Source organism: Alexandromys fortis, unplaced genomic scaffold (assembly GCF_014885135.2).
Source record: "Alexandromys fortis isolate MF-2015 unplaced genomic scaffold, M_Fortis_MF-2015_v1.1 scaffold_9, whole genome shotgun sequence".
NCBI lineage: Eukaryota > Metazoa > Chordata > Mammalia > Rodentia > Cricetidae > Alexandromys > Alexandromys fortis.
Window position 1 is genome coordinate 17,995,391 of NW_026067892.1, and position 14,355 is coordinate 18,009,745.

At 48.7% G+C, this 14,355-nt stretch overlaps 1 protein-coding gene across 1 annotated transcript in view; it reads left to right on the top strand.

The window, feature by feature from the left end:
• The first annotated feature begins 4,887 nt into the window (after window positions 1-4,887).
• Window positions 4,888-14,355, top strand: part of Stox1 (storkhead box 1) — a 55,853-nt gene continuing 46,385 nt past the window's right edge. Inside the window, exon 1 of the mRNA XM_050141527.1 lies at window positions 4,888-5,188. Within this exon, the coding sequence (XP_049997484.1) occupies window positions 4,888-5,188 (301 nt within the window). The remainder of the gene's footprint in view (window positions 5,189-14,355) is intronic.

The window sequence follows — 14,355 nt, forward strand, 5'->3', positions numbered from 1 at the left end:
CTTTTTTTTTTTTTTGGTCGGAGGGGAGCGTGCAGGGTCTGTGTAGCCTAGGCTGGCCTCAAAAATGCTATGTAGCAGAGCATTATGGGGGAGCCGGACAGTAGTGGCGCCCGGCTTTAGCCTTTAATCCCAGCACTCGGGAGGCAAAAGCAGGCAGATCTCTGTGAGTTCTGAAACGAGCATGGTCAGCGGAGAGAGAGTTCCAGGACAGCTAGGTTCTACAAAGAGAAACCATGTCTCAAGAAGAAAAGAAAACGAAAGGAAGAAAGAAAGAAAGAAAGAAAGAAAGAAAGAAAGAAAGAAAGAAAGAAAGAAAGAAAGACTTGGTAGAGTGCCTGGCATACACAACGCTCAGGGCTCAAACCTCAGAGCCGTATAGACCAGACGTGATGGAATGTCCCTGTCACCCAGCACTACAGGCCAGGCCTGGTGGCTCACTTCTCTAAGGCTGACACTTGAGAGTCGGAGACAAGAGGATTTGCTGCAAATTGGAGGCCAGGCCAGTATTCAGAAAAGAATGCTTTCTAAATTTGCTTCAAGCCTTGCTTGGCCATGCCTGTGGTCTTTCTCATCCATCGACCACAGGCGACAGGAGAGTAAGAAGTTCCGGGCCAGCCTGGGCTACATGAAACCTGTCTTAAGAAAGTGTGACAGTTTCACTTGCTGAACTGAAGGAAGGAAATGTCAGCTCATGAGCTGTGGTGTGCAAAAACAATCTAGGGGCTGGAGAGATGGGGCCCCCAAAAGAGATCTGTCCCATCACTCGCACTGGGTAACCCACAATCGCCTGTAACTCCAGCTTCAGAGGATCCAACACCTTTTTCTGGCTTCTGCAGGTACCTGCACTCACACATGCAAAGACCTATGTGCACACACACACACACACTTTTAAAAAAATCTAAAACATTTTAAAGTCATCAGTACAAATGTCACCCCGACTATACCATGTGTGCGGTAAACAGAAGCCACAGGCTGCTCCTTGATGTTTGCCTTGGTGCCTGACTATTGGGCAGCCAAGCAATTGACTCCCCAACCCGAAGTGCTCCTGTGCATGGTGACAGTGGGGCCACGAGAAGGCGACAAAAGCAGTGCTGTCCTACACGAAGCAGTAATTAGATCCGATTCAGGCTGAGCGAATCTACACGCCAGGCACCGGGCAAGGCACCAGATGCAAGGATGAATTAGGAGCTGATGAAGACGGGTAGCTGCACATTATAGTCTTTTCCGGGCCAGTGCCCTAGAAGGGCTGACGGCGCACTTGGGAGCCAACGGGCTTGGGAGCCGACAAAACCTTCCTGGATGTGTCAGGGATTTTTCTCAGCCAGGTAGGAAATCTGTAGGCTGTCACCTGGTGGGAAAGTGGAAAGGGGGCTGGAGAGAGATGGCTCAGTGGTTAAGCACTGGCGTTTCCTGCAGAGGACCCAGGTTCAGTTTCCAGCACCCACGCGAGGCAGTTCACAACTGATGCACATACAGGCATGCTTGCGGGTGCACACGATACACATAAAACAGTGTAAGAGGATGGACGCACGTGTGCCCGAAGCCGGGAGATGCTGAGTGGGCGGATGTCCTCGGTAGGCAGGGGAGGCAGAATGGGCTGGGATTCGGTTTCGGCACCTGCTGCCACGTGGTGCTGATGCCAGGGGCCGTCCCTCCGAGACCTCTGGCAAACACAAGCGGTAAGGCTGCGCTGAGACGCCTCAGCCTCGGAGGTCAGACTCCGCAGCACAGGCGGGTGGCCTGCCTCTCTGTAGGCCACCGGAGTCATGAGTTCCCCAGACCCTCTAGGATGAGCGTTCTTCATCTTCTCCACTGGTCCTTAAGCCCCAAAGCTCTTGACGCCTGTCCCTAGAAGGATGATGTCTTTCTCACGACGTTCGTGTTTGCTGGCAAATCAGAAGCCGAAGGTCATTCTTGGCTACAGAAAAGTTCAGCAGGAAACAAAACTGGCCCCTCAAACCCGTGGTACGCCCTATGGTAGATAAGTCACATTTGAACAGAATGGCAATGTGCCCCTTTAAGTGGACAAAGGGGCTGCCCTTCTCTTCTAAAGCGTTGTGTTTGTTCCTGCCCCAAAGCTTCGTTTACCCACACACCACATCTGCCATCTTCCAGGTTCTTTGTTGTTTTTAACCGTTGACTTTTTGTTTGTTTGCTTTGTTTTGGTTTCTTTTTTTTTTTTTTTTGAGACAAGTTCTCCTCTATCTCAGCCTGGCCTCAAACTTATTGTGTAAGCAAAGATGGACCTTGGGCTTCTGACCCCCTGATCTTCCTGCTTCTTCTGTGTGCTAGGATTGCCATCATGAACTACTATACTGGTTTACACAGTTCTGGAGATTTAGATTTGTTTTTATTATGTTAGTATGTGTATGCATGTTTGTGTGTAGTTTGTGCATATGAGTGCAGGTATGTGGTAAGATGTTGGGAACACTCTACCACCATCCATGATCTCTGTCCCAGAGACAAGCTGCCTAGACTTGTTGGTTTTTTTTTCCCCATCTGTTAGAAGGATAGTTGATTTTTGCAGATTAAATTACATTGCATCTAAAAACAACAACGACAAAAACTAACATGGTTGTAAGCACAAAGTAAACCGAAAGCAAATAGAAATTTCCATCAGTCCGGTGGTGGTGGCGACACATGCCTTTAATCCCAGCACTTGGGAGGCAGAAGCAGGTGGATCTCTGAGTTCGAGGCCAGCGTGGTCTACAAAGCAAGTTCCAGGACAGACACCAAAGCTACACAAAGAAAAAAGAGAGAAAAAAAGAAACCAGGTCTCTGTGAGTTCCAAGCTTCCAAACCAGCCTGGTCTATGTAGTGACTCCCAGGCCAGCCGGGGCTCCCCACCAAAAATAATTTCTCTTCTGGCTGTATCATTCCTGGCGTTCACCTGCTGGACCGAATCTTATTCCTGCGTGCCTAATGTTTGGAAAACGGAAACTGTCTGTGAGACTGACTACTCGGGCCGAGCTGACCGCATTTGTCCTCTCTGCAGGAGCCATCTGCCTACCTCAGGATCAGAATTCAGATGGGAAGTACTATGTTAGCTTCACATGTTTATCTGAACTGAAGATGAAGTCAGATGTATTTTATTTACAGAAGCCTGACTTAGCTGGTACAACGTTAAGTCAGCCGACTGCTAGTGACTGGGGCATACTTCTTTTTGTTTGTTTATTTATTTAAACAATGTCACATCCTCATTTTTGCTCCCTCAGCAGCTCTGGAGAAACGGCAATGACCTTGGACTACACTTCGGGTGTTTTTTTTTTTTTTTTTTTTTTTTTACTGTACCCAATGAATCTTTTCCCAAGGTGAAAGAGAAGGTGGCTAGCCCCAGTGGACATCAGGGGCAGCGCAGAACAAGGTAACTAGCTGCCTGATCCCTAGTCTGGGAATAAAGCTTCTGTTTGCCTGAGTAAAGGTGGGAAGTACTTCTTAACCTGACAGCTGAGGAGAGAACTCAGTGGGTAAAAGCTGAGTTTGAATTCCTGAAGCCCATGTAAACCGAGGTAGAATAGCACATATGTAGTTTGTGTATAATCTACTATAGTCTGAACTCCTGATGGTCCTGTACTTCTGGGGAGCTGGGAGGTGGAGACAGGAGAAATCTTAGGAGCTCTCAGGTCAGGAAGTCTGCAGCACAGAGTGGCAAAACAAACACCCCCCCCCCCATGCAGGAGGTCAGAATTGGCACTGATGTTGGCACACATGGCACACACATACTCCTCACACTCAAACTTGAACATGCACACACACACACACACAAGTGCATGCATGAGATATAATTGTATCCAAGATGCTTGGGGCCAGAATTCAGATTTTTTTCAGATGCTAGCATCTTGCATGCAATTCCCGTGATTCATATTCATTCCCCTTACACAAAGCCTGAAGGCAATTTTATACATGTCAAGTGTGGTATTTTTCACTTTTTAGTCTGCAATAGTTAACAGAGTTATTTATTTATATATAAATATTGTTTATATAAAAGCATTGTTATTTATACTATCTGAGATTTCTGGTATATTTACAATGGACAGAGCATGGATTATCTCATTATTGTAGTTATAAAGTTAGGCGTGGTGGCATATGCTTGTAATCCCAGGATTTACTGAGGTAAAGGGATTATGAGGGTCTCATCCGCAGAAGGCGAGGAGGAGAGAGACATTGATGATTGATAGGGAAGTGAGAACTCTGAAATGACCCTCGGTACTATAAGGAGGAAGGTGCTTTGGCAAGCCCTGAGTTTTGGTGCTAAGGCTGATGCCCACCCTGTCCTTTTTCCAAGGCTGTCCTTTCAATAGATCCTTTTCCTTGGGGCCCAGGATCTAAATTCCAGTAGGGCCTGTTTGTCATGCCCCAAGAGCCCCAAAGGGTGAACTAGGAAAGTCCTTGATCAGCCCCTGCAGAGCGATAAGGACAGAGTGTCATCTCAGAACCCCCAGATCCTAATCAGGGCCAGGTCCCACGATTTCGCCACTGCCTCTCGCCATTAGGGTGGCACCTCTCCAACCCTGCTTTCCTCAAAATTCTCAAAAGAATGGAACATGTTAGGAGAGGAAACAGACCCTACAACTTCAGAAAGCCACGGGTGAGAGACCTGGACAGTCTCCTCATCTCTCAGCAAAGACCAGAGAAGTAGGAGAACTTGCTTGATAGGTCAGGAGCAGAGCAGAGGCTCAAAGCTGGGTCACCTCCCACTCTCGACCTGGGTCCTCTCCGCCCTGCGGGTGGAGGATGTCCAGTCTCTTCTAGTTGCTTGCGGGGACCCGGGAGTGACCGCGGCGCCCTGGGAAGCCGCGCCCCGCCCCGGCCCCGCCCCCCGCAGCCGGCTCCCGTGGCAGCAGGCGCGGGCTCAGTGAGCGCGGGTCCCGCGGGCGGACTACCGGTATGGCGCGGCAGGTACAATTGGCGCCGGGCTCGCTGGCACTGGTGCTGAGCCCCCGGGAGGCCGGGCAAGCGACAGAGAAGCGGGGTGGCCGCGCGCTCTTCCGCGCCTTCCGCCGTGCCAACGCGCGCTGCTTCTGGAACGAACGCCTGGCACACGCCGCCTCGCGGCTCGCCTTCCTCGGCTGGCTGCAGCGCCGGGTGCTGCTGGTGCGAGCGCCCCAACCCTGTGTGCAGGTGCTGCGGGATGCCTGGAGGCGCCGAGCCCTGCGGTCGCCCCGAGGTTTCCGCATCACTGCGGTGGGTGAGTGCGGGCTGGGATGTGAGGGGCTGAGGGTGGAAAACCTGAGAGGCGGCCCCGGATCACAGCGACAAGGGAGCTCTTGGGTTCCTGGTAGCAGGGGAGAGGAATTTTTTTTAAAGAAATTAAGCTCAAGTTCGAGAAGGAATCCGTTTGCTCCATCCTTCCTTTCTAGCCTTCTTCCTACTTTTAACTCCCTTTCTTCTTTTCTTTCGTTCTTTCTTTCCTCCCTCCCTTCCTCCCTCCCTCCCTCCCTTCCTTCCTTCCTCTTTATTCCGTTTTAGTATCTGTTGTTCGTGTCCTGCTTGTCTTGGGTGGTGGTTGTGGTCTTGAGTCAGCCAACTTTCAGGAGTTTGGGAGCTCGTCATTAACCAAACAGAGAAAGTTCCACCTCTCTAATCCTTTCAGACCGACCCACTGGCTGGGAAACGGACAACAGGTGTTTGCTTGCAAAATAGAAATTCTCAGCTGAGAAACGGAACCACTGCAGCAGGGACCGGCCACTAACACTGGCTGCTATACTCAGGCATCTGTGACAGTTCCCTGGAACAGCCTACCTAGTTCTGCCCTCGCTGTCTGAGGGTGGCTGTGGGGACCTTTGACGGTGTGGTAGTGACAAGCGGTCAGTTGTTTCAAGCCCCGAGTTTGGACTCCTCCCAAGGGACCTCTCAGTCAGTCACAGGTCCTCTTCCTTCTTCTTCCACCTCAGGAGGAGCCCTGCAAACATTGATTTTACTCCGTGGTGCAAGGGAACAGGGCGACGGGAGGTACCTGATGCTGTGTGTGGCCTTGTCCAGGGATGGTGGCCTTGGCTATGTGGCTTTGCAATCTTCTCTTTTTCTTAAGCAAAGAAATGTAGGAGTAGGCTGGGTAAGAGGGCGCAGACATCGTGAAGGTGAAACGCCTTCCACGTAGACAGGTTTCATCTTTTCCACTCAGGAGGGAGTCGAAAGATTAGGTCTCTGGCTTTGAAACAGAAAGGCGAGCAGTGTGTATTTCAGAGAGGGAGTTGAATGCAGTAGGGGTCTAGACCCCAGGGGTGAAATAAGAGACGACTTATGCAAAGTTTGAGGCAGCCATGATACCACCACTGGGCCCAGGGAGCTATGTATGGTGCGTAGTGGGCTAGAAAGGTGAACTGGCTGCCATTCCTTCCCAACACGGTGCCCCTGACTAGCGTCCAGTAACAAGACTCATTGGATTTTTTGACTTATTTATTTTTGTGTATGTGTATATGCATGCCTTGGTAGATATTTGGAGGTCAGCCGACAATTCTTGGGAATCAGTTCTCCCACTGTGTGGATCTCAGGGATCGAACTCAGGTTTTCAGGACTGCCAGCACGTGCCTTTATCCATTGAGCCATCTTCCTAGCTCACAAAAGACTCATTAACAAGGGAAGAGTATAACAGGTTTGTTTAAAGTTTTTGTTGTTGTTGATGTTTGTTTTTGTTTTCATTTTGTTCTTTAAATTGAGGTCTGTACCTGGATGTGGTGGTGCACGCCTTTAGTCCCAGTACTCAGGAGGCAGAGGCAGGTGGATCTCTGAGTCTGAGGCCAGCCTGGTCTATAGAGTGAGTTCCAGGACAGCCAGGACTACGCAGAGAAACCCTGCCTCAAAAAAACAAAACAAATACCTGAGTCTTGTAGATTCCCACAGAGGCCAGAAGAAGCCCAGATGGCCTGGAACTAGAGTTTCAGCTGGTAGTGAACCACCATGTGGGTGTGAGGACCTGAACCTGGATCTTCTGAAAGAGTGCTCTTAACCACTGGGACTGTTTTTTTCTTGAGGTAGGTAGGGTCTAATGCAGCCCAAACTGGCCTCAAATTGTCTGTATAGCCAGGGCTTCCTTGGACTGGTTTTCCTTCATCTGCCTTATATGTCTTGTTTATGGGGGTTGAACATGCACACCAGTCAAGCGCTCTACCAACCTGGCTACAGCTTCAGCCTGGACAAGCGCTATCTGATCTAGAGACAGATGCCCCTGGGTGGCGAGGGGTGTTTTTGTGTTGAATAGGATTGCTAATTACTATCTAACTTGAGATGCCAGAGTTACCAGTCATCAGCTCTTGGGCTGCCTGGGAGTCTCAGAGGGCAGTGACTATGGGAGAAGGTGCTTTCCACCAAGAGAAGTGAAGTTCCAGTCTATTCTCCTACCCCTGGCCGCGTGGTCTTCCGGAAAGCCATCCTGGGCCTCTGGGGACACAAAGGAAGAGCTTCTGGGGACAGACAGCTGTAGGTCAATTTGACTTCTGCTGTCGACTTGGATCTTTCTGGAGGCTCATGCCCTCTTGCAGAAAGGCACATGGGCACAAGGATTGTGGTTGATTGACAGCTCACGCAGAAAATGCCGGGAGAGGAGGCCATATTCATCAACTCAGCTGTGCTCCCAGAGGCCCTTCTAGTTTCTGGAGCTTGCGGGGCCTCTCAAGCACTCAGACACTGGGATGGTGGCCCATGCCAGTGATGTTGGTATTCGGGAGTCGGAGGCAGGAGATCAGGAGGTAAGACCCTTCTCAGCTACATAGCAAGAGTTCATACCCAGCCTGGGCTGTGTAGAGCCTTGTCCCAAAGAACAAGCGCCACCAAGCTTGCTGGGCAGGGCATGGCTCTTGCTGTGCAGGGACCTGAATTTGATCCCTGAAACCTAGGAGAGAACAGGTTCCACAGTGTGCCTCTGACCTCCGCACCCTGGCGCCCACCCAAATAAATAACCAAAGAAATAAGCAAGGTGGTGAGCACCACAGGCCTGCAGTAAGGACAGCCGTGAGTTCCCGGGCACAGCGGCACTGAAGCTGCAGATTTTATGTTCCCCTCCAGTTGTGTGCTGTTTCTTTCCCTCTTTGCTTAGAGACCTTACTCCCCCCTCCCCCCACTAGAGGGAAGCCAAGGTGGGAACAGCAGAGTATTTTCCTGAAACCAGGGGCACTGACCCTTCAGCTTGCCGACCGCAAACAGCTGCTTCTTTAGTGCCCTTAGGCCTCCAGTGTTTTGTTTGGGGTTTTGTTGTTTGTTTTTCAGCAGCAAATGACATTAACTCATGAAAGGAGACAGCTGGTTTGCTTACCCAGCTGAGTCACCACGTGGGTACGAGGTGGGGGCGGGCAGGGGCATCACCCTTTGTTTGGGCAGCTCCAGTTGCTGCTCTGAGAAGCCACCTCCTGGGACAGATAGGAAAGGTGGGCAAACCGTGGGATGCCACTTGTCTAAACGAGCCCTGGCTCTCGCCCTAAGCAGGGCTCAGAGTCTCTGCTCTCTCTCCCTGACCCCCTCTGTGACCTCATACTGAACCCGGAGCTCTCCAACTGGCTAGACTAGCTGACCAGGGAAGCCCAGGATCCTTTCTCCACACCCAGGGCTGAGATTACAGGGAACACACCCTCACACACATACTGACTGAACTCTGGCAGCCCCAGCATCTTTTCACGTTTTTTAAATTCTATGTGCATGAATCTTCGTATGTGTGTGCACCACTTGCGTGCCTGGTGTCTGTGGAGGTCAGACGACAGCAACAGATCTCCTGGAACTCAGTTAGGACGGCTGTGAGCTATTACATGGGTGCTGGGAACTCAATCCCAGTCCTCTGTAAGAGCAACAAGTACTCTAAATTGCTGAACCATCTCTCCAGCCCCCACCCCCACCCCACATGACTAGGCTGGCCTACATAAATCCTCCTGCCCCACTTCCTGAATTCTGGGACCAAAGGCAGGTGCCACCACCCTGATGGCTTTTTATTTCTTTTTTTAAATTTTTCATTATTTATTTATTTTTTGAGACAGGGTTTCTCTGTGTAACAGGAACTAGCTCTTGTAGTCCAGGCTAGTCTCCAACTCACAGAGATCTGCCTGTCTCTGCCTCCTGAGAGCTGGGATTAGAGGCCTGTGCCAGCACAGCCCGGCTCCTGATGACTATTTTTAAATACAGTCTTCCTGAGGCTGAGGAGGTGGCTCAGTGGGTAGAGTATTTATCACACAAGCCGGAGGACCCGAATTTGGATCCTCGTCATCTACATAAAAAGCCAGGTAGGCGTGTTGGTGCAGACCTGCAATGCCAACATTGACGAGGGCTGGAGACAGGCAGGTTCCTTGAGCTTGTTCGCCAGTCAGCTTAGCAAAATCAGTGAGAGACCCTGTCCCAAAAAAATAAAAGTGAAGAGTGATTGAGGAAGTCACCCAACGTTGACCTCTGACCTTGACACCCGTAGACTCGTTAATGCGCGAGCACCTGACACACCTGCATGTACACATACAAATGTATCCAACACACACACTTTAAAATAAACAGTCTTCATAATTCATCCATAGTCCTGATTATTCTGGTTTTTTTTCCCTTCCTTAGTGGGAAAGGTTGCCCCCAGGGCCTTGCTCATACTAAGCAAGCACCGGACCACAGAGCTTCACCCCCAGCTCGGTTTTAAAGCAATAGGGGAGTGGGTTTGGGTGGTGAAGGCGTGCTCTGGTGTGTGTGTGTGGGTGTGTAGGCCAGGGGATAACAGGCAGGGCTTCGTTCTTTCCTTTCACTGTGCGGGTCCTAGGGATTGAACTCAGGCAGGTCATCAGGCTAAGCCACAAGCACATTTACCCACTGAGCCCTCCCAGGGGTCCTCTCCGCTCTTACTTTTGAGACGGCCCTGTATGGTGGCCTGGGCAGCTCTGCGGCAGCCTACCGGTGAGCTGGGATTACATGGGTGACTTCTGGGTTCTGGTGTTTTAATGCATTTTTCTCTAGGCTCGTGTGCCTCCAAAGAAAGAAAAGTGGGGCTGCTCACACGGGAGAAGGATAGCAGAGTAGGTGACCACATCCCAGGAATTCTGAGCACAGCCCTTCAGCTGAGCTGTATGACCCTTGCCTGACAGGAGGGAGACCCTGAGCTTCCAAATGAATTGAGCTGGGTGTATGTGTTTATAATCTCCCTGGGGAGGCCAAGGCAGAGCTGCTGTGAGTTCAAGACCAGCCTGAGACATATAGTGAATTGTAAGACCCTGTTCAGAAGCAAATTAAGGCATCCAAGTAAGGTGACAGTTTGAGTCAATGAGACTTTGTCTCAAAATAAAACATGATTGGTTTAATTCCTATCTTTTCTATTTTTATTGGATTGACTAAATGTTTTCTTTTTTGGTTTTTTGGGAATTCAACTTGCTGGGCAAGAGTCACTAAGCTACGTTCTTCCCCTTTATGATGCCATTGTGCGGGGCTGCAGTTTCAAGACCCCAAACAGGCACGACAAAATGGCACTCTGGGGCCGGACGTGCAGCGCAACTGGGAAAGTGTTTGTGTAACATGGAGGGAACCTTGGGTTTGATCCCCCCTGATGTGTTAACTGCATGTGGTGGAACAGGTGTGTAACCCCAGCCTTTGGGAGGTCAGGAGGTGGAGGCAGAGGGTCTCTGATGCCAGCTAGGGCTATACAGTGAGTTCAAGGCCTTCTCAGAAAACCGAAGAGGGAAATAAAATCAAATGTCATTCCGTTGGTGAGAAATGTTCAGCTGTGGAGGAAGGACCCGACGTGACCAGCCCTTCAGATGTCCAAACGCCAGTGTTTTAGCCTGCCCTGCTTCCAGGTAGAGGTCTTCTTCAGCTGGGTTGTTTTCCTGACCTGGTGACTTGGAATGAATGGGGATGATTCTGCCCTGTTCACAGGCAGGAAGGGAATGCCTATGTTTTCTCCCAGCAGTTTTGGTGTTTCTGGTTTAGGTCTTTGATCATTGGAGGTAGTTCTGGCATAAACTGGTTCTTCTGTGGGTGGACATCCAGTTTTCCCAGCACCAGTTGTGGAAGATGCTCTTTTCCCCCAGAGTGTGTTTTCAACATCTCTGTCCAGTACTAAATGGTGGAAGTCATATGTACTTAGGTTTAGGTCTTCAGTTGTGTCCCCTGGTCCACCTGTCTATTTTTCTGCCAATACTACATTGTTTTCATGGCTCTATAATATATCTTGCAACTGGAATTGCAGTCCCTTTAGTGTTTTAAATGCTGGAAAATAAATCTCAGACACTAAACCATACAATTATTAAGTAAAGACATCAAAACAATGTCAATCACAGGATTTTGCTGTGATCTCCATTTTATATACATATTTTCCAAAATTTATATTTTCTTCAGGTTTGGTATGCACCAAGTTGAAAAACACATCCAGAAATAAAAGGTAATGCAGTCATTTTCACACAAAAATGTTGTGAAGGGGGCGTGGCAGGGTTGGACTCAGAGCTAAGCATCGTCCTTGGTCAGGGTCCAGTAGCAGCACGTGGGGCGTGGCTGTGGGTCAGGTTTCTTCTTTAAGAAACAACTAACTCCAGTAAGCTTCAGCTTCAGCGTCAGTTCTCAGTTTTGTGTATGCTAATAAATGAAAAACCAGCCGGGCGGTGGTGACGCACATCGTTAATCCCAGCACTCCGCCAGCCTGGTCTACAGAGAGAATTTTAGGACAGCCAGGGCCACACAGAGAAACCCTGTCACGAAAAACAAAACAAGTACGAGAAAGCAAATGACGGCTATACAGCATCAGGAAGTCAGCAGAGTCTCTGTAGGCGTCTGTCTTGGGTCTCAAGTCGGCTTATACAGACCATCTCTTTCAGCAAAAATGGCAATTACTTGATGGGCTAGAACCAAGAATCTGGAACACAACATTCCTGGCCTGAGGTATCATGGAGACCTTTCTCCAATCATGGTTTGCACAGATGTGTCCACAGGAACCATATGTAGCAGGTTTATTCCTTCTGGTGTGATAGTGGTGTCTGGAACTCGTTGTCATGGTTTCTCCTAAAACGAATTTACATGCCTGTAGCACAATTAATAAAAACTCAGGGACAGATATTGGGGTTCAACTTGAAGGTCAGAAAAGAAAAACAGCCAATCACTGGCTCTTACCTCTACCTCGGTCTGAAATGGTGGTCCTGCCTCCAGGAATCTTAGAATGAGACTGAGACTGAGAGCTGCCTCCTCTAGTCTTGTATTCCTCTCTAGGGTTGGGACTAAAGGCATGCATCACTACTGCATGGTTTCTATGGAAACTAGTGTGGCTACTGGGATAAAAGGTTGTGTGTCACCACTGTCTGGTCCTTTGTAAGCTGATCAGTGCGGCTGTTTTACTCTCTGATCTTTAGACAAGCTTTATTAAGATACAAGTGAATATCACTACACATGCCAAAAGGGCCAATATGATACATACGAAAAGCCAAAAGCTCTCCTTTATCCAGTGAATAATTTCCATGTGGGGAAGCAAGTGTAGTCAAATCTAAATATTCTACCAGTCACATCAAATGAAGAACATTTTTGAAGGTTGCTGCTAACTTTATGGGTATAGGTAATAGAGTCCACATTTACCAGTTGCACTCAAAGCAGACACTATCTATCTGTCCTCCCTGGGTCTTAATGTCCCTAGTGGCCTCATAATCCATGGGCTGTGTATGTTAAAGAGAACAGTAGAAATGGCATTAGTTTCTTAGTTAGGATTTCTATTGCTGCGACAGAACACCTTGATCAAAAAGTAAGTTGGGCCTTGCGGTGGCGGCACACGCCTTTAATCCCAGCACTCGGGAGGCAGAGACAGGCGGACCTCTGTGAGTTCAAGGCCAACATGGTCTCCAGAGTGAGATCCAGGACAAGCTCCGGAGAAACTCTGTCTCAAAAAATCAAACAAACAAACAAAACAAAAAAGCAAGTAAGTTGGGGAGGAAGGAAAGGGTTTATTTGACTTACACTTCAGCATTGCTATTTGTCAGGGCAGAATCCTGGAGGCAGGAGCTGATGCAGAGGCAACAGAGGGGTGTTGCTTACTGGTTTGCTCAGCCCACCTTCTTATAAAACCCAGGACCACCAGCCCAGGATGGCCCCACCCACCATGGGCTGGCCCTTGCACCACTGATCACCAATTGAGAAAATGCTCTAAGGCTGGAGGCATTTCCTCAGCCGAGGCTCCTTCCTCTGTCAAAGAGACACAAAAAACCCCACCAGCATCCCTAGCACGTCCTCTCCGTGTTCAGTATTGTATGGGGTTCAAACGTTAGGCTAGAGCTCGTGGACCCATTTACCTCTCCTAAGAAGGGAGCCGTAGCTCTTGTGGCAGGTGTAGAGAGAGCCAGCCAGCCAGGTTCTGCAGCATAAAAAGTGGAGTCCAAGGTGTCCATGGTGATGTTATAGAGGTCCACTGGGAGGCTGAAGCCTTCATGGAGCGTGCAGTGGACTCCACTGCCAAGGTCTGTGAGTTGTTTGCAAAGACTGAAGAGGTCAGTTCTGGTATTTGGAGCTCATAGGACAGAGGGTGGGTGGGTGGACACAAAGGTGACATTTGTCTTCCTGGGTCTGGGGTCCATCCATCTGCCTGCAAAGCTCATGATTTCAGTTTTTTATGGCGGAAGTCATATGTACTTAGGTTTAGTTTTTCAGTTGTGTCCCCTGGTCCACCTGTCTATTTTTCTGCCAATACTACATTGTTTTCATGTCTCTATAATATTATATCTTGGAACTGGAATTGCAGTCCCTTTAGTGTTTGTTGTTTTTGCTTAGGTTTTTTTGGCTACCCAGGGCCTATTGTAGTTCCTTATGAAGTTTTAGGATAGTTTTTTTTTTCCTGTTTATATGGAGAATGAGGTGGGAATTGTATTGAATCTATAATAGTTGATGGTCATTTTCATATTAATTTTACTAGTTATTAATTAATGAGCATGGAAGCCGGGCGGTGGTGGCGCACGCCTTTAATCCCAGCACTCGGGAGGCAGAGGCAGGAGGATCTCTGTGTGTTCGAAGCCAGCCTGGTCTACAAGAGCTAGTTCCAAGACAGGCTTCAAAGCTAGAGAAACACTGTCTTGAAAAAACAAAACAAAAAAAAAAAATAAACAAATTAATGAGCATGGGATGGCTTTATATTTAGTGCTTTTATCTCTTCAGAGGTTTAAAGTTTTCACTGTAGAGCTCCTTCGCTTCCATTGTTAGATTTATTATTAGTAGTAGTATTGTTATTATTATTATTTTTTTTGAGACAGGGTTTCTCTATGTATTCTTGGTTCTCCTGAAACTCCACCTGTAGACCAAGCTGGCCGTGAACTTGGAGATCTGCCTTCCCCTGCCTCCCGAGGGCTGGGATCAAAGGCGTGCAGCACCACAGCCTGGCAGACATGTTATTTTCTTTTTCTTTCTTTTTTTTTTTTTTGTTTTTGTTTTTTTTTTTTTTTT